The sequence below is a fragment of the Monodelphis domestica genome, chromosome 8, assembly GCF_027887165.1.
Source record: "Monodelphis domestica isolate mMonDom1 chromosome 8, mMonDom1.pri, whole genome shotgun sequence".
NCBI classification, from domain to species: domain Eukaryota; kingdom Metazoa; phylum Chordata; class Mammalia; order Didelphimorphia; family Didelphidae; genus Monodelphis; species Monodelphis domestica.
Window position 1 is genome coordinate 46,619,246 of NC_077234.1, and position 26,526 is coordinate 46,645,771.

The 26,526-nt window shown below is 37.2% G+C and overlaps 2 protein-coding genes across 2 annotated transcripts in view; one reads left to right on the top strand and one right to left on the bottom strand.

The window, feature by feature from the left end:
• MED12L (mediator complex subunit 12L) overlaps positions 1-26,526 on the bottom strand; it is a 625,295-nt gene that overhangs the window by 73,324 nt on the left and 525,445 nt on the right. The window contains 6 exon segments of the mRNA XM_056807762.1: positions 354-581; positions 6,313-6,444; positions 8,764-8,927; positions 10,607-10,750; positions 11,356-11,474; positions 18,452-18,599. Coding sequence (XP_056663740.1) covers positions 354-581; positions 6,313-6,444; positions 8,764-8,927; positions 10,607-10,750; positions 11,356-11,474; positions 18,452-18,599 — 935 coding nt within the window.
• The window catches only part of P2RY12 (purinergic receptor P2Y12), a 61,440-nt gene that overhangs the window by 27,892 nt on the left and 7,022 nt on the right, over positions 1-26,526 (top strand). The gene's annotated exons all lie outside the window — the stretch shown is intronic.

A 26,526-nucleotide genomic window follows, 5' to 3' on the forward strand; every position in this document is an offset into this window, starting at 1 on the left:
TTCACTATCTACAATAAGGAATTTGGCACCAGGCTGGGCAGACAGTAGATACTCAGGAAATACCAATGCTTTAATGAGTGATGAGGGTAGCTGGGTGGTTCAGTGGACATAGTGCTGGGTTTGGAGTCAGGAACTCATCTTCCTGAGTTCAAATCTGGCTTTGCTAGCTGTGTGACTCTGTCCAAGTTGTTTAATCCTGCATTTCCTCATCTGTAAAATGAGCTGAACAAGGAAATAGCAAACCACCGCAGCATCTTTGCCAAGAAAAAACCCAAATGGGGTCAACGAAGAGGTGGACACAACTGAAAACAAGTAAACAACAAGTGACGATTTACCAAGAGAAATCATCTTACCTCTCCGCATCCTGATGCCCCATACATACATTCATGAGTGCATTACACACGAAGCTATAGCGGTTAGCCGCATTGTCACTGAGTATCTTGCCAAGCATGGAATAATTGACATTGTGAGCAGAGGGGTTCTCGATAAAATCCAACATAAATTCAGGGTCCCACAATAAGTTGGAGTTTGAAGGCTGCACATTACTGTAGATAGTTTGCTTTACTTTTGAACAGGCACTACTGAAGATTTAAAATAAAAAAAAAACAACAGAAGTTATAAAAAAAAATAAATCCAGGTAAAGTCAAAAGGTTGTTTCACTAAAGGGAGAACTGAATAACAGGATTAAAAAATTGTATATTACTTTAAAGGAGTAATTTATATTCTACTAATAATATTATATTATGGCTATAAACAAAAATACCTTTATTTACCATAATTTGTATTACTGGATAGACCTGTGACTTAATGGGTATATGGAACTCCCAAATGAGCAAAGCCCCTTTACCAATGCAGGTCAGTGCTTTCTCTGAAATCTTTCCCAGAGTCCTTTCAAGCAGTATTATCAAATTCAAACAGAAATAGGCACCACGAATCCCATAATGATCCCTATAGGCTGCATTTTGATTTAGTTTTAAAATGTAATGTTTGGAATTTTTATTTATTTTATCAAATATTTTTCAGTTACACTTAATTAATTTGAGGTCCCATTCGGGTGCTGTGAGATGTTTGTGTGACAACTCTGGTTTAGACTAATAAGAGACTGAGTGATTTAGGTTGGTTAACACATATGTTTGGGGCGGGGGGAGTTGAACTCAGGTCTTTGTGGTACCAATAGAACATTTCTTATTATGATGATTGTTGCTGTTAGGGGAGACAATGTAGTACTGTGGATTTTGATTCAGAGGCACTAGATTAAAATCCTAGCTGTTATATGACCTTGGGCAAGTCACCTATCTTTAGTTAGTAAAATAAAGGAGAATGGACTAGATGACCTCTACGGTCCTTTCCATGTCCAAATGTATGCCCCTCATTCACAGGACCCATGATTTCATCAATGTAGGGAGCTTTTAGTATGGAAAAATCTGATGCACTGATGCATAGTAGAACTGCTAATTATAGCTAATAATCTTAGAAAGCTACCTACTAGTAAGGAGAGGTTATATTATTTATTCATAATTATAAAACGAGTGTAATATATGACCAGAAGGAGGTCACACACATACACACACACTCTCACTCTCTCTCTCTCTCTGTCTCTCTCTCTCTCTGTCTCTCTGTCTCTCTCACTCTCTCTCTCTCTCTCTCTCTCTCTCTCTCTCTGGGGAACTGGAGAGAGAGGGTGAGAGAACTGAAGAAATGGAGAGTGGGAAGAGATTGATCCTCCCCTCTCTTCCCCTTGGGGAAGATAGCACTATTTGTCTTCCTGAGGGACAGAATATGTCTCCTCAGAGATTGGGTTTGGGAGGTGGAGGTTAAGGACTGGAGGAGAAAGTCTTAGAGAAATGACTCACTGCCTCCCTTCTTGCTCTTAGCTGTTGTTGAGAGACAGGGTAAACTTCCTGCCTCTGGATGCTGCCAATATCCCAATTACCACCTTCCCCCCTTGATACCTAGTTCACTCCTTAGCTCTGGTCTCAAACTATTCTTCCTTTGGGGAAGTGATATGATTCCCTGCAAACAGTCTCCTCCTTTGATATCAGAAAGCAGGCATACCTGATCTAAAGGGTAACATTTTATTCTTGAGGACACACAAGGAAGGGAGGATGAGGGTGTTTGGTTGAGGAAAATGGGAGATAGAAATCCCTATAGATTAGCAACTGACCTCTCCCCTAAATCCCGAGGGGTTCAGACTTTCTGCCTGATCCTCCTTTGGTCAGTTGTTGGGTTTGTCCTTCCTCTTAAGTTAATCTGGCTATGAGTTGAAGTTCAGGACAATTTGGGAAAGAGAAATCTTCTCAGTAGACAGCTTTCTATAAAGTCCCAATCTACTTTTGTCTTCCATTGTAACCAAAGAGATTTTTGGGGTTCACTGGAAGGGAGTCAATGTCCAGAGGGATCCTCTGTCTCAGAGGTCCTCCTCTCAGACCCTCCACTCCAGGAGAGAGCTGATCAGAAGTGAACTGACAGTTTTGAATCCTCTCAGGTCCTCTGTTTCTTCCTGGAATCTTGAGTCTTCCTTCCCCCATGTGCCTATTCCTTTGCATTGCTGGAACTGATTTTTTTCTTCTTTTGCAACTTCTCTCTTACACTAGTCTATGTGAGGGGCAGATTCTGGATGGACTGACTGACTAACACACTCTCTCTCTCTTTCTCTCTCTCTCCCTCCTTCCCTCCCCTCTCTGCTCCTTCTCCTTCCCCTCTTCTTTTCTCCCTCCCTCTCTCTGCTCCTTCTCCTCCCCTCTTTCTTCTTTCTCCCTCCTTTCCTCTCTCCTCTTTTCTCTCCCTATAATTAATATTCAGGAACACTTCTATTTATAGACAAACTGTGCAAGGACCTGGATTAGATCCACCTGTAATTTTGTCAGCAAAAATTTGACAGTAGAATGTCAGAAGTGAATATTTTGATGTAAAAATACAAAAAAAAATCCCCTTCAGTCTATTAAAGTGGTATTCCCCAGACTCTGAAAGGTTCTTTGAGGACTGCAGTAATATTTCAACAGTTCATGTGTGAGTCAGTGAACTGCCTTTTCTTTGAATTCAAACAGAATTCTTGGATCTTCAAACAGAAAAGACCAATGACTAGATTTCCCAGGGACATTTACTTTCTGAATCTTACAGCTATTACAAATTGCCTGGTGTTATGTAAGATGAAGTGGTTTGGTGAGAACTACTTCTTTTCAGCAAAGGGGATGTGGTCTGTACCCATTCATCCCATGGATAAGAATCATATCCCATTAGGCAGCAGCCACAGAACTCAGTCTGATTTCCAGAACTTGGAATGGAAGGGCTAAATTAACAGAGAATTATAGAAATCCACTAGATGGCAATGGTGGACAATTACCCAAACACAGCTCATTTTTAGGTAAAAGTAGGAGTCAAAACAGTCATCCATTAGGAAAAAAAAAAAAGAAGTTTACACTTATATTTCATGAAAGGATTAAGCTGATGGTCAAGGATTGCTTCTAGTTTAGGTTTGTGTCTGTAGGACCAAGCTTAAAGTCATACATGTAGTATATTAGATATATCTGGCCAAGAGGTGTGTCTTCCATCCTTTTCCTTTCTATTCCTCTGCTGTCACTTGCTGTTCATTCTATTCTCTCCATGTCCTCTAGTCGACTTTCTAATTATCCTTTACTTAGCACTCTTAAAAAAAAAAACCTTCAGGGGGCAGCTGGGTAGTTCAGTGGATTGAGAGCCAGGCCTAGAGACGGGAAGTCCTAGGTTCAAATATGACCTCAGATACTTCCTAGCTGTGTGACCCTGGGCAAGTCACTTGACCCCCATTGTCTAGCCCTTACCACTCTTTTGCCTTGGAGCCAATACATAGTATTGACTCCAAGACAGAAGGTGAGGCTTTAAAAAAAATAAAAAATAAAAAACTCTCTAAATCTTAAAAGCTATTAGCTATCAATCTCTTTACTACCTACCATTTAACCTCTCTCTTCATAATGTCATCCTTCCTTCACAATTACTCTTTTTCATTCTCACTTTCTACATTGACTTATTATTTGGTTCTTCTCCTGCCCTTCCAAAAGAGAAATCAATTTTTTTTTAACATTCTTCTGGCTTTCCTTAGTTTCTCTGCTTACTTTTTTTTTTAACCAATTTAAGAGGGGGAATGACATCAAATACTTACATAATAAGAATATTCTTGGTATTACAAATGTTCCTTTTACATCCTCTAATCTGACTTCTTAATTTATTCTAATAAGCTAGCTAAGAACCCTAAAATGAAGTCTCTTTGACATCCCATTCCAGGGTTATAGTGATTTCTTTCTTTTCATTCCCCTTTCTTTCTCTTTATTCCTTCTCTCCTCCTTGCTTAGCCTTAATTTTTTTCCACATTAAGCTCTTCACGACTCCTAGAGTCCAACGTTCTATGAATTGTGCCACCTCATTTATGATTAAGATGAACAATTCTAAATTCTTACTAATATCCCTGGGTAAGAGTTTATTTGCATAGTCTTTCTAAAACCTCAGGCAATTTTTATGAAGTGATTCATTAATTTGGTGTGCAGAGAAAGTGCTTAACAGATTTGTCTCAGATAATGATGTAGTCTAATAATAATGAATACAAATGTACGAAGGTCATTGAATTCAGGATATGTGAGGGGAGGTTTAAGGAAATAACAAAGCTTAGTTACATATCACAAAGCAATCAAGAAGGAGTCAATGTTATAGATAAAAGGAATCAAGTTGGTAGACACAATATTCAACCATAACTCAAGGATTCTTAACCTCTCTCTTTGTATCATATACTTTGGTAGTTGGACCTCTGTTCAGAATAGTGTTTTTAAATAACCAAAGAAAATGCTAAACTTCATTCAGAGATTGGTGAAAATACCTATGAAATATTTTTGCCCACTCCAAGCTCATGGGCCCTCCTAAATGCATTCAACTTCAGGCTAAAACCCTATCAGGCAGTGTGCGTGAACCTTATTCCAAAAAGTGATTCATTAGGCTTTCTCTCAATTAACTTATTAATGCTTACTATGTGCCGGGAACTTTCCTCAGCCCTGGAGATACAAAAAGGGGAGAAGATAGTCCCTGCCCGCAAGGAGCTTATAATTTAATGGCTGAAACATACAAACAAATACGTATGAAGCAAGCTACATAGAGGAGGAATTAGAAGCCATTTAAAAGAGGGAAAGTTCTAGAATTGAGAGGGTTTGGGGTTGCTTCTTGCTGAAGGTGAGGTTTTAGTTAAGATGAAAAGGAAGGCAGAAAAGTCAGGAGTTGGGGAGAAGAAGGGAAAGTGTTCCATGCATAGGGGACAGCCAGAGATGTCTAGAGCCAAGAGATGGGATTAGGTTGTAAGATGCCTAGAAAAGGAGGAGGCGGACAAGTTATTAAGGGCTTTGATTGTCAAACAGAACATTCTGGATTTGTTCCTGGAGGCAACAGGAAGTCACTGGAATTTACTGAGTTGGACTTGCCCTGTAGGAAAATCATCTCAGTGGTGGATGGAAGATGGATTGCAGTGGGGAGAGATTTGAGGCAGGGAGATGGTATAGCCACTTTTTCTGTGTGTGTGGTCGAGGGGGAGAGATGGTGTAGCTCCTGGAGGTTAAGTTGAGGAACTGTGTAGTTAGGATATTTGAGGAAGAAAGAATCTGTGAAAAGGACTCAGGAATGTGAACCAGAAGGCAGGCAGCCTTAACCTCAAAATAAGGCAAGCCCTGTCTGAAAAGGCTAGAACCTAAAACCAATATTTCTTCTGTTTTTGATGAGTATGGTATTGGTATCATTAAGCAAAAATTGAAACCATTTTTGCAAAAGGAAATGAAGAGGAAGTGATCTCTCCACATAGTATTCACTCAAGAACAGAAATGTTAAAGAAAAGGAAATCTAATGAATGTTTTTTTTTAAAGCTATGTAAAAGTTTATAGTTAATTAAAACAAACAACTGCCCAGAATCAATTAGGATAAAAAAATTTTAATGGCAATTTCATGGTGCAAAAATAAAAACTAATTAAAATATCAGAAATACAGGAGACTTTTTGAAAATAAGTAAACCTTTACCATCTGTCTTAGAATCCTGGTTCTAAGATAGAAGAATAGTAAAGGGAAGGCAATGGGGGTTAAGAGACTTTTTCAGTCATGCAGATAGAAGTGTCTGAGGCCAGATTTGAACCCAGAATTTCTCATCTTTCAGCCTGGCTCTCAATTCACTGAGCTATTTAGCTGTTCCCCAATTGTTTTTAAGGAGCTCTTGATTAGTTACTGAGAAACATAGCTGATTCCTGGGTATTTTTAAAGACTTTCAACTTAGTTCTTAGAGACATTGAAATATTATTCTCACACACCCACCTGAAGAGGTCTCCAAATTTACTTCTTAGATGGCTACATGACACATAGAGATCATAGAGGTAGGCTAAGATGCATCTTTCTGGGGAGGAACATTCTGATGGGTTGACCACATGCTTTACAACACCACACAACCTAGAGGTGTTGTAAGGGAGAAAGGAAAAAAAATATTTTCAAAGTTAGATTACTCAAATTGGTTACCTTAGCAAAAAGCTTGACATACTGAAATAAGATATGAAAACAGTTTCCTAGTCTACTACTGGAAAAGCAAAGTACAAAGATGGTAGAATTTATAAAGAAAATAAAATTGGGGAGAACTAAGGAGTATCTGGACCATCCTCTTCAATGTAGTTAATGCATATGAAACAAGGAGAGGACAATAAAATTGGGAAGCTGTACTCAGAACAAAGATTTGCAAATCTGGCAAACCATACAGGATGGCCATGAAATTTCGCATAAGTTCCACTCAACATTTACTTTCACTAAAAAAAATTTCAGTTGTGTTATATATGAATTCATTACGCAGCGTGATGAGTTCCCAAGAAGTTTGAGAAACTTCCTCTTTACTGTTCTTTAAGAATAGTGAATTGTTACGAATACACCACCTAATAACTAAAGAGCCCAGTCATCATTTTAACTCGGGATATGCTCATTTTTCTATGACTTCTGTAATTCCTTGAAACTAAGTGATAAAAGTGAAAAAAACCCAAGTTTCTCTTCATTCATAGACATCTGAAAAAGCCTATTGCACCATAAACCCTAAAAACTTGTTCACTTGAGTTCTATAAACTATAATCCAATCAGTCTTGTATTCTAGCTCTGCTAGAGATAAAATATTTTGCTGAAAAAATATGTTCCCATGAACTCACTGTTGGCTGCCTACTTTGGTTAGAAGATAGATGTAGGCTATCTAACACAAGCTCCCTTGGCTTTTTCTTCTATTCTTCACAATCTCTCACTAGTATCACCCAATCTCTCCTTCTGCCTGCCCACAGAAGAAATGGTATCTCCATTCTTCATTAATCCTGTGCCCCAAATTCCATTCCACACTGCCTTCTAGGTGACCTTGTTTCAGTAATCATTCTCTTTCTTCTTTAATATATCTTCAGGATTTCACTTGTCACAGGTTGATTCTCATCCTCATTATTCTATTGAAACTAAACCTTTTGTCAGGAAGCAGGATGTAATTTGCTTTGTAAGTGGTCAACTCATTCAAGTACAACTGCAGAGTTTCTTTTTGAGTTAAATGGCATGGTAGAAATGGTTCCTCTCCAGATCCCCTAACAATCGCCCATATCAAGCGCTGGCAGGACAACACTAGTACCCATTTCTCCTCTTTTTTTCCTTTACTCTTCCTCGTCCTCTGCCAACTAGAATTTCTCTCATCTTCATGAACTGGAATAAATACATCTAAATCTACTAAGGGAATTTTGGCAATCCTTACTCTAAATGATGAAATTGAAGTTGTGAAAAAGATTCTTTTATCTCAGAGCAAATCTTACCAATGTCTGACTTAAAACCAACAAAGAAAAGGAATGGATGAATAAAATCTGAAGAACAAATAAATACCCATCTTTGGCCTCTCTTTATAAAAGATACTAAATGATTATTTTCTTTTCTCCTGTTTTTGGAACCTATGGAACTAAAATGTCTCAATCTGGTTACCAATATTGGTTATCCAGTTTCAGTTTTGACAACCAAAATATATGAAAATTCCTATATATCCAAGTAGGCAATTTTCAATTTTTCATGATACGGGAAGTAACCAAATAATAGGCTTTGGTCAAATGAGTCCCTTGAAAATCAGAGGAGACCCTTCTCTGATGGTCCTATAGTTTACTTTGAAAGCTCTTCATCTGGAGAATATACTCCATGATCATCCTGGTAGGTAAACTTGGAGGTTCTACTACTCATGAAATGTAAATCCCAGTGTTCTTGTGGGAAGGATAGGTTATAAACTGTTAAAGTGCTAGAAAAGGGTGTGTGCTTGTTATGACCTTTAGATCCTACTCTTGAAAAGTAACTACTAAATACATTCTCCATGATTTCATACAAATAATGCTCATCATATTTCTTAGCTTCTCATTGGACGGGAGAGGGAGTGGAAGGAGAGAGAAAATTTGGAATGAAAAATAAAAATCTGAAATAAAATTAAAAAAAAGGAAAAAACCACCTACTATTGGAAAAGAGGAAGAACACATCAAATTGACACGAGTTCCAAAAGAGACACTTTTTTGAAAAACTGGGAAAACTGACATGTTCTATTATAGTAAGGATGATATAGTTGGAACCTTAAACTTGAGAATTTAAAGGGTTCTTCAGTTGTGATATACCTATACTTATATCTGAAAGTCCATAAAACATTACCCAGGAAGATCTCTGTGATGTCCCCACCACCTTTTCCCACCAATCAGTCCATTATAAATAGAGAAATGGTCTTCCAGGACTACAAACCCCTCAAACACTTGGGCAGTCTGGTCTGGATTCAGGATGAGGCAGGCATGGTAGCGCCTCAGCACAGCCACAATGCACACGCACAAGCCTGTTGTGTAACTTCCTGCCAAGCTGGAGGACTTCAGAAGCAATTCTGCCTCGACCACACTCAACTCATTGAGCAGCTGAAACACAAGGGGACACATGAAAAAGCAGGTGGCAAACCAAATAGTGCCAAGGCAGCATGAAAACAAAACTGAATTAAAATGTAAAAAAAAAAATCAAAATCAAAATTAAAAGTATAACAATATATAATAAAAAATTAAATTAATATAATTTAAAAACTTAAAATAAAACCTAATTATCTACAGCTAATAGACTGATTAGATCTTATCATCTCCTTTTTTGCTTTCTTATAGGACTCACATGCATATAGCCACCCCCTACACCAAGACAAAAAAAAAAGTAGAAGACTTAAATAATGGGGATCAGAAAAAAGGGAGATCGTTTTGTTGTTTTTAAAATCTTCTCTGTCGAGGACTTTCTTTTGTCTAGACATCGTGTTGCACAACACTAGGAAGTATCTATAACTGAAATAGCTCCTGAAACTTGAGAGTAACTCTGCAGACCTGCTTCATCTATTGAGATAATCATAATACTTTTTAGAATATAGATTTTACTTCCTATTGAAACTTAATACTTCAGCAGAAACCACAAGGGAAACTGAGCTTGTGAACCAGTCTGCAGAAGCATGGATTTTTAGTGAGTGTTCTACCAACATACTGGGCTAATTTTAAATTATGATACTGCTTTAACCTAGAAAATGATATGTCACAGATCAGACACATTATCACGTGCATTACTATAAAGAAAAGAGAGACATTTCTAATCATATAAGAAGATACACAGAAAATTCTTGTATTATCCCAAATGGCTTTTAAAAAAGAAGCAAGCAAAAGTATATTAAGGAAGTCACCATGTATATACTACCCTAGTAAGAGAAGCACAGGACTTAGGAATCGAAAGCTTAGGATCGATAACTTCTTAGCTAACCATGGGAAAGAAATCATGTTTCCCCTCAAGAATTTTATTTATTTCTTTTCAAAAACTTAGATAATAATAGCTGTTCTAACTATGTCAGAAGGCTGGTATGAAGATAAAATAAGAATCCAATTAAAAAAAACATTTGTTCAGTGTCTAGGGACTATGCCAGGGGCTAAGAACAAATGTTTGGCAAATATCAAGAACTTAATAAATGATTACTTATTGCATGTACTGTGATGAAAGATATGCAAATATTTTGGAAACTCTGAAGTAGTATATCAGATGAATTGAATGCAAAGCTCATTGTTAACTTTAAAGCATACATAAATGAGCTATTATTTTGCTATTGAATTTTAAGGTGCTATTAATAATAATTCAATAATATAAAGAATAACTAATAATACCAAACATTGATATAATACTTTGCAAAATACCCTATAAATACCTCACTTTGTCCTCAAAATGATCTCGAAAGATACATTATTCACATTTTATAAAGGAAGAAACTTAGGCAAACAGGGTAAAGTGACTTGCATAGTCACATAGCTAATAAGTGATTGATGCTGGATTTGAATTCAGGTCTTCCTGATTTTAAACTTGGTACTCTAACCACTGTACCTAGCTGATAATAAACAGAGACTACTCTACGTTTAGAAATTATCTACCATTTAGTGGGTGTTTTTCTCTCCCAAACTAATATTAAACTCTATGAAAAATGCTTTGCAAATTTTTGTTTCATTATTGTTATTAGAACTATTATTATTTGTTATTATTATTATTATTATTATTATTGTCACCATTAGACTGATCACTTTGGTACCTGTATTGCAAAGTCAATAAGTCCATTGATGTTCAAAGCAGGCTCCATAAGATCAAAGATAAGTTGAATATGGTGAGCCAAGGGAAGATGGTAGGACGTTCCTGAAGCAAAGCTGGTTATCTGTTCTAGTACATTGCTAGAAATCTAGTAAAAGGAAAACATACTGTCAGTTTTCATTTTAAGAATGAATTCTGAATAACATAGGCAAAACCTGTATTCATAAGAGATACAGCAATTAACTCACAAAGAGACCGAAAGACCATCAACTCAAATCCTACTTTGTTTTCAAAAACTAACAACAAATTCACTTGATATATCAAAACTGGGAAGAAGAAAAAATAAGTCTTTAACCAGCATGAGCTGAGTAACAGAAGTCACACTGAGGCAGGACCATTATGCATTCTATTTAGCCATTCATTGGTTGCAATGATAGGAGCTAATTAAATGATTAGTTCAATTATCTTTAAAATGTGACTGTAGTATAAGAAGCTAAAGATTTTTCATGATGAAAACAATACATAAGCAATCTTCCAAAGGTTACTTGAAAAGAAATGGAAATGCAAATATGGACCGAAGACTTGACCAGGTTCTACTGGTACCTAGCTCATTATAAAGGCTATATATCTTGTCTAAACAAATCAAAAGTTGTCCAGCAAGGCTAGAAAAGACAAGTTGTATGCAACAGATGTGCTCAAGTAGTGCAAATGGCATTAAAGCACCAACAAATTTAACTTATGATCAGGGCCTACCTGAGATGTGACTTGATGTTGGTCAAAATACGAGAGGAGTTGTAGTTTTGTGAACACTGTCTCCAGCGTTGGAAAGGTCTCTTGTTTGCTCTTCCTGGCTTTTTGTCCTTCATCATCAACTTAATAAATAAAATGATAGTTTGGTCATTTAAAAAAATATAATGAAGACCAAGGAGCAGTACCATAATCTATTATCAATGTCTTTAAATATATTCACAAGCTAAATTTGCAATAGTGCAATGTCTGATTTGTATATTCTTGTGAAGATTTAATTATACAAAAGAAAACTTATGGGCTTTATTGCTTTATGAAGAAATCAGATCAGTTCACATTAAAATATAAATGATGTAAGCACAAAGTTTTGAGTCAACTGTGTGATATCTGTATTGGCCAATGTACTGCATATACAGAAATGCTACAGTTATTTGGTGTGTAATGGCATTGATTCAGTATTTATTTATCTTAAAATATCGAAAACAAACACTCCTAATTTTAAGAATATTTTTTGTGGCTGTAAAATTCCTTTTTTTTCCCTTTAGAAGTGTTACCTTTTAAGATTTCTCTTATGATGTAGATAGAAAAGTAGGCCTGATGTTATAGAAATTTCTTTTCTTTATTTCTCACTATGATCACAGCACTAAGAAATGTGCTCCAAATTGCTTTTTAACATTTTGTTCACATGAAAACTTAAAGTGGATGAGAATAAGAAACCAGTTAAGATCATATATGAAAGGTGTTAGAATAATAAAATGGCCTCGTCCACAGTACCTATTCCCCAAAGAAGTTTGAAAGAGAAAGGGAAGAGAAAAACAATCTAAAAAATTTGATAGATACTTCTATTACTCAAATTGCTTTTTTTTAAAAAATAATATGAATCTCTGAACTGATGCTAGGCCCTAGTAAATGAAACCAAATATCTGAAATCCACAAGCTAATATGTTCAGATGTCATTTAGTAAAAACCTTTGTACCATCAACTGTCAGGGAAATATTTGCTTCATCAATTTTAAAATTGAGATAACAGGGCAATCTGGGTGGCTCAGTGAATTGAGACCCTGACCTAGAGATGAGAGATCCTGGGTTTAAATTTGACCTTAGACACTTCCCAGCTGTGTGACCCTGGGCAAGTCACTTAAACCTCTTTGCCTAGTCCTTGCTGCTCTTTTGCATTGGAACCAATACACAGTATTGATTCTTAGACAGAAAAGAAAGTACTTTTTTAAAATCTTGCTTTTAAAAAAAGCCTATGCCTTTTATCTTTAAATATTGTATATTGGTTCCAAGGCAGAAAAGGAGCAAAGGTTATTAGGCAATGGGATTTAAGTGATTTACCTAGGTTCACACAGCTAGAAAATTGAGTAAGGCCAGATTTGAACCCAGGATAGTTCTCATCTCCAGGTCTATGTGACATTGGCCAAGTCACTTAACCCCTACTGCCTAGCCCTCACTGTTCTTCTGCCCTGCAACTAATCCTTGGCATTGATATAAAGATGGAAGGTAAGGGTTTAAAAAAGTATAAGGAAAATAATTTTAAAATGTTCTTTGGCAGCATCTAACAGTTTCTGACAGTGCTTTATTAGCAGATGAAAGCTACAGCTAACCTAATTTTCGTCCCTAATTAAACAAATTTCCTTTCTGTCCTCTGGGAGAGAAAGGCTGATCAATAGTTTCATTAAGACAAAAATATATCTTCTCCCAAACTAGTCAAAGTAACTAGATAAGTCATACATAGTGATTTTTTTACTTCTCACCATAAATAAGTTATCATCATAAAATAATTACTGACATTAGAAAATTCCAAGAAAAACAGTTCTTTAGATAGCTGTGGGCAAAGGTATAATATCTTCAAATTGTTGGTGCTAAGATGTTGAAAATATGCTACTCTACCAGATGGGCAAAACATTTCAAGGCTTTGAGCAATTCTAAGGATGGAAAATCAAATCTCCATGAATCTGATCAGCCAATGTGGGAACTTAGAGACAGAAAGGGGAATAAGGCTGGATTCTGGGAGGCAGAAGGGAAGGGGAAAGAAGATGAGGAAGAGGAGTGACATTTTCCCAGAAGAACAGGAAGCCAAGTTCTGTATCTCAGGAGAAGCATGACAACACCAGCTGTATGAGAAAGTTAGTTACCTGGAAAGAGTTTGTGAGGGAGGGAAGGCAGGCTAGAAGGTCTAGAAGGGGGCTTTCCAGGTAGTAGGATGGGGGATCGTAGAAGTAGAGGAAGTTTGATAGGAGAAGCTGTGAAGTTGAGGAAGCATTGGCCAAAGGGCTGGGAATGAAGGGCAGATTTTGCTTTGCCCCAATCCCACCCATCATCCACCAACAATCTTGGTCTCCTACATGCCTAATGACAAGTCCTCCAGAGGTTAAGTAACAAGGAGAGAAGTTGAGAAAAGGAAGAGAGACAATTTAAAGGAAGAAGGGATGGATAGAGGACATACAGAGAAGGGGATTTCCAAACATAAGTCAAGACTAAGAACTCTAAAAAAAGATGGAGAATAAGAGGGTGCAGGAGAAGCCCTACGGCCAACTCCACATGGGCCTTTGAAAAGAAGGTTGGAAGCCAATGTCCTCTCACTTCAAGCTTATAATAAACATCTGTACTGCCCAGTCAATCAACAAGCATTTTTTAAACACCTGCTTTGTCCCAGGCACTGGGCTAGGTGATAGGAGATAGAGACACAACAACAAACCAGTCCTTGCCCTTGAGGAGCTTATATTCTTTACTTGATATTTTTCTGAGCACTTGTGTGTTTGTGTGTGTGTATATATATATATATATATATATATATATATATATATATATATATATACACACACATGCATAATACTATATATACACTATACTGTATACATTATATATAAACACACACGGTTGTACTTGAAATTATATAACTTATAAAACTTAAATAAAATATAAATCTTTAAAAGCACGAAATCACGTTTGACCCCAAAGTCAGGACATCACTCTCTTGGACCTCCTGACTTATTCTTTTCAGTTTTCTTAGCTGAAACCTCCTCCAAATCATACCCACTAACCACAGGCATCCTTCAGGGTTCTGTCCTGGATTCTCTTCTCTTTCCCCTCTATGCTGCTTCTCTTGGAGATCTCATCAAGTGCCATGGATTTAATTACCATCTGTAGTCTGATGATTCTTTAATCTATCTATCCTGCAACTATCCTATCTACCAACCTCCAGTTTTGTTTCTCCAGCTGCCTTTTTCAACATCTCAAACTAAACAGACCCCAAAATGGAACTCATAATCTTTACCCCTAAAGCCTTTGAATTTCATTGACGAGCCTCTCAGGTTTACAATTTAAGGGGCATTCTGGATTACTCACAATCTCTTCCACCCCCTCTGACTCCCCAACCCTACCCCACTCCATGTCCAATTTGTTGCCAAAGCCTGCTGACTTCATGTTTATGACATCTCTCAAATATTCCCCCTTCTCTCTTTCAAGTTACCATTTCTCTGGTACAGAACCTTATCATCTCACACCTTGATTAATTTAATAGGCTGCTGGTGAGTCTGCTTGCTTCAAGTCTCTCCCTACTCTGATCCATCCTCCATTCATCCAAACCTTCATTTCCCAAACCACAGGCCTGATCCTGACACCCTTTTACTCAATAAACTCCAGTGGCTGCCTCCAGGAGCAAATACAAATCTGTTGGGCATTCAAAGCCCTCCATAACCTCTCCTACTTTTCCAGGTTTCTTATACTTTACTCAGTGACTGGCACTCTTTAATCCAGTGATACTGTCCTCCTGACTGTTCAACAAACAAGACACTCCATCTCTCAACTCTGGACATTTTCTCTGGCTGACTGCCTTATCTGGAATGCTCTCCCTCTTCATCTCTGCTTACTGGTGTCCCTAGCTTCATTTGAGTCCCTCTAAAATTTTATCTTTTATAGGAAGCCTTTCAGAATCTTCATAATTCAGTGCTTTCCCTCTGTTCATTATTTTCTATTTCTTCAGTATATAGCCTCTTTGTACGAAATTGTTTGCTTGATGTCTTCTCCATTCTTTAAATTGTGAGCTTTTAGAAGGCAGGGGATGTCTTTTTTTTGTGTTTTAGACTCTTAGCCCAGTGCCTGGTAAAGAGTAGGTGTTTAATAAATGTCTTAATGACCAACTCTCAAATCAAGAGAAGCCAGTGGATTTTGCTGGGAAGGGAGGTGGTCTGATGAGTTCTGTCCCTTAAAAACATCATTTTGATAGCTGAGAGCAAGATGGACTGCAATGGAGAAGAGACTAGAGTCCAGCTGGAAATTTGCCACAATAGTATAGGCACCAAATGGCGATGGTCTGAACTAAGATGGCGACTATGTAAGAAGAGGCCAGATGTAAAAGATGGGGGAAGGACAAGTAATGACTAACACATATGGCGATTAACTGAAGGATGTCCTTACGAGGTGTTACAGAGGGAGAAAGACAAGATTTAGCAGTGAGACTGGCTATGGAGGGTAGGGGACAGTGAAGGACTGAAGATGACACAGAGGGTGTAACTTGGGTGAATGGAGTGGGAGGTGCTGTAGACAGAATTGAGAAGATCAGAGGAGGAGATTTGGGGGTGGAGACTGTAATAAGACTGGCGACGAAGACTACAAATCTCATACCTGTCCAAAACATTCCCCAACAAAGGTGATATACCCCCCCTAGACACTAGGTGATGAGGGAGGGAGGCAAAAAGTGGGCATTTTAAGATGGTATAAGAAGTTTCAAGTCAAGAGTGATCTGGAAAGAGTCTCTGCTTTGAGCATGTAGCTTAATAACTTTGTGGTGAGGTTCTTATAGAATTCTCCTTTGTGGATTGAACTCTGAAGCTCACTGGGGCTCCTAAAGAGGCTTTGAACTCCACTCCTCTGAAGCCCAGTATGTAGACTGAATAGTGTTTTCATAGGTGGTGGGTCTACAACATACATACTCATTATTTCACTGTCTGTTTAATGACATCACTGTCTGAGGTCTTATTCATAACAGTCATATTTTAGCCCTCAGTGCATCAGAGAAAGGTAAGCCTGAAAAAGGGACAAACCATTGAATGTTTGAATTTCATAGGTGAAAACCAAACCAGGAAGTGTCGTCACAAGAAGGAAAATATATTTGTGCTGAACCACAGAGCTAAAGGGCAACGAATGCAATCCAAACCTAACCCAGAATTCCCAACTGAACATAGTGAATGCCCAAGACCACCACCCTGGAAGGGGAGCCCCTGACCTCTCAGGTCAGTTCATTCCAGTGAAGAAGAGCTCTAGTTGTAAATAAGGAGGCTTTTCCTTGTAAATGACCTCTCTTTCCCCCAAAAGTCTAAACTGATCTCGACTTCCATCCATTGTTGGATCCTGAAATTCAAATAAATTCCCTACTATGTATTGGGGATGATATTACTAGAGATAAGAACATCATAATAAATCAAACTGTTTCTGCTTTCAAGAAAATGTATATTCTACTGGGGGAGGGGGCACAGCATAAAAAAAGATACATAAATATGGTCTTTCTTTGGCTAGGGTGGGGGTTGCATTCATGACTACTCAATTTTTTTTCTTTGGAGGTCAAATTTATCAAGATTATCTATATCTACATGACAATTCTTGAAATGTCCAAAGATAGGAACATGTACGGTACAGTGGACAGAACATTGGGCATGGAGTCAGGAACACCTGAGTACAAATCTGGACTCAGACACTCACACTAGCTGTGTGACCTTAGGCAAGTCACCTAATCTATTTGTCTCAGTTTCCTCAACTGTAAAATGGGACCCCAAATAGCACCTGCCTCACAGGGTTGTTGTGAGGATGAAATGAGATGACCAGTGTAAAATGCTCCTGGCATATAGTCACTGTTAGATATTATTATTATTATTATTATTATTATTATAACATGACTGTCATCCCTCCTATGGGTATCTCTCCCTGTATACTTCCATCCATCTCAGCACAGATCCACGTATGGATCTCTGGGGCACTAGACTTGGGTCAGAAAAATATGGAACAAAGGCACTTTAGTCCTAAAATGCATCATTGGTAGGTTAACAGAGTAAGAAGTGTAACTAAAGCCAAGTAATCATTGTTGTTGAAAAACAAAGAAACCACCACAAAAACTCTCGTCTGAATTATAGAAGGAAAGAAATAATTGCCAGAGTTTCACGAAAGATGGACTCCAGTGACACCTGGAAAATGTGTACACACAAACACATATGTGTATATGCATATGCATATGTTTATTTTCTATTTAGATGTTTTTCAGTTGTGTCTGACTCTTCATGACCCCATTTACAGTCTTCTTGGTAAAGATGGAATGGTTCTTGGAATGGCTGGTCATTCCCTCCTCCAGTCCATTTTATGGATGAGGAAACTGAGACAAACAGGCTTAAGCGATTTGCTCAGGGTCACACAGCTAGTGAGTGTCTGGGGCTGAATTTAAACTTGGGGCTCCCTGATTTGGGAGTCCAAAGATCTATCCACCATACCACCTCGCTGCCTTCTCTCATTCGTTCTTTCTGTCTGTCTCTCTCTTCCCCTGTTCCCTCCCCTCTCTCCCTCTGTATGTATACACATATATATGGATATGTAGTGATACACATATAAAGACAGGCACACATAGGTAAGTGTATATAACTGTAACCCAATCACACAAATACATGACTGAACTTTGTTATAAAAATCCTGAAAATGCCCCTTTCCTGAGGGTGGTTTTTCAAGATTCCTCAAACCTGCCAAGGATTCCCTTTAAGTGCGAAGGGCAGCAGAACACAGCATATAATGCCAGATTTCTTTTTATATGTTGCCTGGTTTTTGCTGATTTCCTTTTGCTTCTTCTCCTTTTCCTTCTATTTTTGTTGTTGTTGTTGTTTCTATTTTTGGCTAGAAATGGCTCTCTGGAGGGAGAGGGAGGGAAGGGAAGGATGCAGAGGAGACCTAGGCAATGTAAAAATAAGACAGGAGGAAACACCTATTTTTAAGGAGAAATCGTCTCCATGATTGCAATGAGAACATCAGCTTCTTGTAGGCAGATGGGGATTGCTGGCTGGCTTGGCTCCGTATCCCTACTAATGTGACAGAAGCAGTGACAAGGATGCGGGCCATCTTACCCCCACATTCTGTTGTGCTCTTCTTATTCAGGATTTTCAGGATATCTTTGGTAATCTTCTTCAGCTGATGCCTGGCCTCATCTCGCTCTTTCCCGACCCCGTAAAGCAGAATCGTCCGCTGGTTACATTCATGACTCGAGGATTCATCCTGTGAATAAGAGCACATTTGGGAATGAGCATGGACAGGGTGGGGAGGGGTGGATAGGAACCCCAGCATCTCCAGGCTGGCATCATGGAAGCTTGTGCAAAGCTGTGCTTCTCCTTTTGAACCCTCCTCATTCACACTGGCCACCATTTTCTTAAACCATTACTTTATGTCTTAGAATCAATACTATGTATTCCAAGGTAATGGGGGTTAAGTGACTTGCCCAAGGTCATGCTGTTAGGAAGCTTCTGAGCTCAAATTTGAACCCAGGACCTCCCAACTCCAGGCGAAACTCTCAATCTATTGAGCCACCTAGATTAGATGCTCCATAGTTTTCATTTTCAACAGTCTCACTTGAGTGAAAAAGTCAAGAACACTGACTTTTTTGGATACAGGTATTTAATTATGTGTGCACAGGTGTCCTGTACAAGTAAATTTCTGATTACAGAAATTACATTTAGGCACAATATGGCATTATTTCCACATTAACTAATAGAAACTGCCTAGTACAAATTTCATAAAGCAAATAGTAATTATAAAACCTCTCATTTCCCTTGGTAGAGCAATAACTAATACTGTATGCTTAAGTAAATATAGAGCACATTCATGACTAGTAATTGTCCTCCAAGGTGAGCACTGCTAGATACTCCCAGGACAAATGAACAAGACAGGTACTACTGAATCCTCTTTTTAAGGCAAATTCAGGATGCCATAGAGGTAGAGAGAGATTTTGAAATACTTCACTAAAGATGGAGGCAGGAGTCCCCAGGCACTAAGATCAGCATCATGAAAATGTGGAAAAGAAGGAGAACAAAGCCAGGCTGGTGAGGCACTCACCTGGCGTATAACCCACCAGGAGAAGGATGCTTCCTACCTTAATTATCTTTATTTTTCCCTAAATCATTTATTTCTAGCTGTTGATACACCCTTTACCATAAAAAGAATTATAAGCCTGATATGACATGTAATGATAATCAAAGGGACAAAAGAATCTAAACTTTTATTTCAGTGTACTGCTTTTCCTTTCTTATCTATTAGAAAACTGCTATTCCTTCAATATTTTCCAAATTTATATATACAACTGTATATGTATATACATATATATTTATATCATCTATATGAATGTTCGGTTTTATATTGCCTTCATTTCCAAATGATCCTCTTCTACAATTTCTAGCCAGAAAAATCATCTTTAGAAAAAGCAATTAAAGAGAAAGCAGTAAATGTAACCAACCTATCAACAAGATTTAATAACTTATACAATGCTCAGCACTCAATCCACCATCTCTGCAGATAAGGTGCTGCAGAGCCTGCTTTTTTCGTATTCAAATAATAAGAAAACTCTGTGATTCTATAATACTTTTTAGCAAAAGGCAGGTTCCTTAATTCTTCAGCTAATTTTCCTAGCCTCCAAAGAACAGAGAAAAAGAAATTGCTTCACATGAAGAAAATGGACAAAGCGCCATTTATTCCCCAAATGAGAGCATGTCATCAAAACAAGAAAAAACAACGAATGTTGCAGTGAAAGCCTTCCACCATGAACAGCTCCCTTAAGATGGGAAAACACAAGCGGTGCTCTTAATCTGAATTTAAGAGCTCAATAATGGAAATGTGCTCTTCTCAGAATTCTTGTGGCTTTTGTTTTATTGAGGTTTAAAAATGGTTTAATGAATCTAAATTGTCAGTTCGTATGATAAAAGTATAAACACAAATACATGTTCTCTAAGGGCCTCTTCCAGATCAATCATTTTGACAAATAAGCACAATGCTACGAATGGACTAATTAAATTTATATCTGAAACTCCATACTTATTACTACTCAGACTATGGAAAATAAAATTACAGCCTTGTTCCCAGTGCTGAAAGAAGGCAGAGCTGAGATCCACTCATTCATAAATAACATCCCAGTACTCCCTTCCTTCATGAAATGAGAATTGGAAGCTTTTTAGTCCAACCCATGAATGTGATGATGGGTCTAATTTTTAAAAAGTCTTTACATAAAGTCTAAATTGGATTTATTTTTACCATTTATCTGTTGCTTCTACCTCGAAGATCAAACTGAACAAATCTACTCTTCCCACAATGGGTCTTATATTTATCAAGCTTGAATAAATGGGGTGATGATCAATGAGTTGAAACCTTCTGATCTTGGTTAATGCCAAACATGAGATAACGGATTTCCAAATGGCATCAAAGCTCACAGAATCCAGACAAAAAATGGGAGTACTACTTGAAATATGGAAATATACTGGTTTTCCTCTGAGCACTAATGGAAAATAGATAAAAGTATATTTTAATTATCTATCTTAAGAAGAAAATTATATTCCCCCTCACTCTTTAAGGTACTTGATAAATAATTAAAATATGAAATCAAAACACACAAAGACTAACATTCACTGTCTATTTCACCTTCATAGAACACAAAGAAATGGATTTTTAAGTGAATTTAAGGGAAATATCTTCTACTAAATCTCAGATGGAAATCTAATGTTTTGAAAAAAGATATCTCCAAGGAAGTCTTCCCCCCCCCCCTGCTTTCCAATATGTTGTATCTAATTCTTTTGTACTATTTCAAAAATGTTGCTGTTGTTGTGGTTTGTCTTAACCTAACCTCTACTTCTGAGGATCCTTCAAAAGCTTAGTTCAAATTTTACCTCCTGTGGAAAGCCATTCTTGATCTCTCCCCCTCTCCTCTCCTTCTTCAAATGACCATACAAGTTGTTGTTCAGTCATACCTGACTCTGTGACCCCATTAGGGGTTTTCTTCATAAAAATTCTAGAGTGGTTTGCCATTTCCTTCTCTAGCTCATTTTGCAGAAAAGGAAACTGAAGCAAAATGAGGTTAAGTGACTTGCTCAGGGTCACACAGCTAGTAAATATCTGAGCCTGGATTTGAACTCAGGAAGATGAATCTTCCTGACTGAAAGCCCCACACTTTATCCACTGAGCCATCTAGTTACTCCATAAGTCTGATAAGTCCTAAGAATTACAAAAGATTTCTGTTAGTTGACAATAGACAGAATTGAGAAACAAAAAAGAGGGAGAAAGTAAGGGAAAGTGTGTGAGAGAAAGAAAGACAGAGACAGAGGGAGAGGCAGAGACAGAGAGACTGACCAAGACAGACAGAGATATGTTTAAGATGTTCATTAATAAAAGGTTACTTTAAAGAACTACATAAAAATGATAATGAAATTAATCAGGAGGACCAAACAGTCAAGAATCTCATAGGAAATACTGACAAAAATAACAAGAAAGAAGAGACAACCTTTCACAATTGTAAAAGATTTAAGTTCTATGATCAATTAAATGACTCTGGAGGTGTGGTGCTGAATTGTATTTGGCAGACAGGTAATGGACGAGGAGTATCAATAAAGACAGTTGGGGGGCATAATTAAAAGACTATGAGAGGAAAACCTAAGTTCAAATTCTGTCTCCAACAGATGTTGACAAATCAATAGGCCTCCCTCAGGCTCAGATTGCTCATCTTTAAAATAGGGATCATAAAAGTACCGATATCCCCGAAATGTTATGAGGATCAAATGAGATAGCATATAGAAAGTGTTTAGGAAACCTTGAGGGTTATACAAATGTTGGCTATTACTGTGATAAACACTTGATTATATTTACTAGCTCCATAAAAGGACTTTTTGTCTGGAGGGTGACTTTTTAGAGATAACTGGAGGTAGTTATAGTGATGAGAAAAAAAGAAAATATTTAAAAAAAAACAACTTAGCTAACCTTAGCTAACCTCTTTATAAAAGAGAAGAGAGCTGAAGTTCAAGAGATGCCAGAAATAAGCAGAGCCACGATGCTACTGAATAATGAATTCCCTGAAGTGGTCCCATAAATCCAAATCGACCCTATTCAAAGTTATAATTACATAAAATATAGTCACTGGTTCTAGTTCAATGGAAATATTCAGCCTGAATTTGAATAATGACCTCTTCATTAATCACATTAACCAGAACTTAAACTTAAAAATAAATTGTATCAAATATTCAGTTTCAAATACATTCTTTTTGATGTTCTTCACATTATAGAAATGTTTGGATATCTGTCAAGTTTTTACTACAAAGGGTAACAAGAACAATAAAAAGAAAGTAAAAACCCGTGAAAGAGCAGAATGAAATACCTATAAAAGGGGATAAGCTTATCAACTCAGATAGAAAAGAAGGAGCTAAAAGACTTAAAACAAGACAGTGGAAGTTTGAACAAAGCATCAGGAAACTCTTAAAATCACCACAGCTGATGCCTGGCTAGAGAGGAGACCAATGGCTGGAATGGAGAGCAGTGATTGGAAGAGAAGTCAAGGGTAGCCCTTTGATCAATGACACCAGTAATTCTGCTCTTTGAAAGTTGTGACAACCTTCTCCTAATACATATTACCCCAATCCCTTCACACAGATTTATTTTTCCCTTTTTCCCATAGATGCTATAAATAATTCCTTCAAAGGTCTAGTCTTTCTACAGTAGTGTAAAGTGCTTGGTTTGGGGGGGGAGAAGGGATTGATATGGTATTACATTTGTTTACATTGTTATTTAGTGAAAATGTCTTCATTAATTAGGGAAATATAATTATATGACTGACTGCTAACAGATAAAACACATGACCCACAAAACACCTTTCTGGTTAATTAGGGACCTAGAGTGAACCCTACCTTCCACCACCCACACCATTACCACTGTATCTATAATGATTTAGGCTTCTTACCATTATTGTTTTTAAAGCTAAGTTAATACTTTGCTTCTTAAATAGTTCTAATGGTTAAATAATCCCAATTTTTCCTTAACATACTCACAAAGTGTAGGAATGCAATAAGATTTTATAGTCACTTTTCTCCTACTGTTTTTACATTAGAGGATATTTTATTTGAAATCATCTTTTCGGTGGGAGAAAACTTTGTGGACCAATGGGTTAAGAACAGTATCTAGAAAAACAATTATCAAAAATTATTTCTATATGCAACTGGAAAAATAAAATAATTAATTTTAAAAAGGTGAGTATGAAGAGATTATTTAGAGTAATCTTTTTGCCTGTAGGCAAGATGCCCCCAGAAATTCAAGACAGAGGTTTAATGATCCTGTCTTGTCTTCTGATTAAAGAGCTCAGAGTCTCCTTGATGGAATTTTTAAAAGGCTACAAAGTCCAAAATTTCAGGAAATTTTGGTTTATTCCTATCTAAGTCTTGTTTTAGAAATAAATAATTTAATACAGAATTTCCACTGAAACTATAAAATGATTAATGCTTGGTTAATTTCCACAGAATAAGGGAAATAAAATTTCACTTCATTATGATTCAGATTGGTTCTCTTCTAACTACATTCATAGCATCATGGTAGGCACCTGATATGAAAAATGAAATGAGGCACAGTTCAATTTGTAATCTATTATATATAGCTTGTCCACGACACACATATTTATAGAAGATATATACATTAATGATGTATATAACATATATGTATATAAGTGCATATTAGTAATGTGGAATGAAAAGGAGGGATCAAATACTAGTGTCAAAGAGAAGCCACGATGGCAAGAAGCTATGAAAAAAATCCAAATTGGTTGAGGTCACAGTCTTCTAGGAGGAGTATAGATAGTGTCATCATTATAACTAACATTTTTATATAATGACTTGAAGTCCTTTATTTGTATTTTTTTTTCATTGAGTCCCAAAACAACAACAAATACAGATATTTCCCCTATTCTTCTCAGGAACAACTTAAGTTAAATATGTTGCCCATGACCGCAAAGCTTTATGACTTCAAGACCCTGAACTCTGTCATGCCACAGAACTCTAAGAAGCTCCAGTAACACACAACTGTTCAGGTTTCTGAACTTAGACTAATATTCTGACCACTGGGGCTACCCAGGATTTTTCTAAGGAAAGCCTTCATCCCTGGAAAATTGGCAGATTTTTAGAAACCTTTTTAGTAACTAAATTCCTAGTGAATCAATAGGGTGATTAACTTATTAATAAGTTGTTACGTTAATAACCACTAATAAGCAATCCCAAATAAAGTGATCTTTCCCACAAGGGCAGAGGCAGAGCTGGTTTCTCCATCCTAATGGATTTCACTGGCCACAGAAGCAAACCAGTTCAATGGTCAGACTGAAAATAATTCCTTTCTATGTGACTGAAAAGATACTCTGTTTACTAAAACGTATTTGGTGCCCTAGACACAGTGGAAGGACTCTTCCTTTCTTTGGCTTGGTCGAGTTATTTTCAGAAGCAGACTTGGAAGTGAAATCCTGTAGCCAGCAGAATTCAATTCTAACTAGAGACAAGACTCTGATCATGCCAGCATCAATCCTTCCCTCCCTTCCTCCCTCCCAAAACAGTGGCAATGAGCAGTTCATTGTTCCAGAGATTCTTTGGCAATAGCATTCTCAAATAAAATGGTTTTTTCAGTGATACCATTTTTAAAGAATCCTATAGGAAGTTGTGGATTATTGATTAGTGACTGTCATTAAGCCTAAATTAACTAAATCCTACTACAGATGATACATGCATAGCCCTGATTAGTGTATTTTTTTTCTCAGTTAACTGTATTCACACATTCTGGTCAGAATATGGAAAGTTCTTCAACCAAACAAATTCACAATAAAGGAAGTCTAACCAATTATTTATAGACCTCTGCTTCATTTTGGCAAGTAGAGCTTGTTGAAGTTGAACATAATGATTTTCCTTCACATGCTGCCTTTCATCTGGATATCTTAAAGCATTTTACAAATATTAATAGTGCTTGCCATTTTCTCTCTCTTTTTAAAAACATTAACAAATAACTCTAAGACAGAAAAGCAGTAAGGGCTAGGCACTTAAGATTAAGTGACTTTGCAATTTATTCTTTTTTTAACCCTTTACCCTCTGTCTTAAAATCAATACTATGTATTGGTTCCAAAGCAAAAGAGTAGGAAGGGCTAGACATGGGGGTTAAATGGCTTGCCCAAAATCATATAGCTAGCAAGTGACCGATCCACATTTGAACCCAGATCCTCCTGGACCTAGGACTGACATACTGTTGATTGAGCCATTTAAATGTCCTTGAAATTTATTCTTAAGGTAAACATTTTGAGAGGGGGAATTACTAATCAGATATGCACTTGGAAATAATGTTCTATCAATACATAAGCATTAGCCCATAGGATATTGGATTCAGAACCGGACAGTACCCAAGAGAGCATTTTACAGGTGTGGGAAAGGAGGCTCAGAAAGTCCGAAGCCCAGTATCACACCAGAAATAGAGCCGGGAATCATACCCCGGTCCTTCTGTATACAAATTCAGGAAATGATGGCTTGCTGCCAGCACCCAGTTTATTTCTCATCCCTAACATGACAGGTCCACACTGTAGGACACTTTGCAGAGCATGGTAAAATACAGTGCCAACACCATCTTTTCAAAAAATATCCAATCCAGATCTGAAAACCCCAATTGCATGAATTAGCCTCGTGTATAATACTTAGCCGCAGTATTAGTGGGAAAGAGTGATGGGATGATGGCTTTGCAGAGTGGTTTCTGTGTGCCTGTGAGTTTGTGTAAAATGTATTCCTCTAGAGAATAACCACAAAACTGAGTCATTATGCAACTAAAGATACGGACTTAATATGGTCTGAATTCTTTCTTATCTCATGTGACTCCAAAAGGCATAAGAATAAATAGCAGTAGCCTAATGTCAACAGAACCCCTTACGGATTTTTACAGAAGTGTGTTTAACAAGGACAGAAAATTTAAAAAGAATCCATTTCAAATATAAAGCTATTGGTTGACTCTGAATTTGGGGTATTGGGTGGGGAGGGGTTTGCTCCAACATTTTTCTGCTTTCAACAATGGGAAATAATTCTAAAATTAAAAAGGCTTTACTATGTTAACAAGTAGCACTATTTTCATTAAGGTATCTCACCTTCCCAACTCATCCCTCTTTAAAGATATT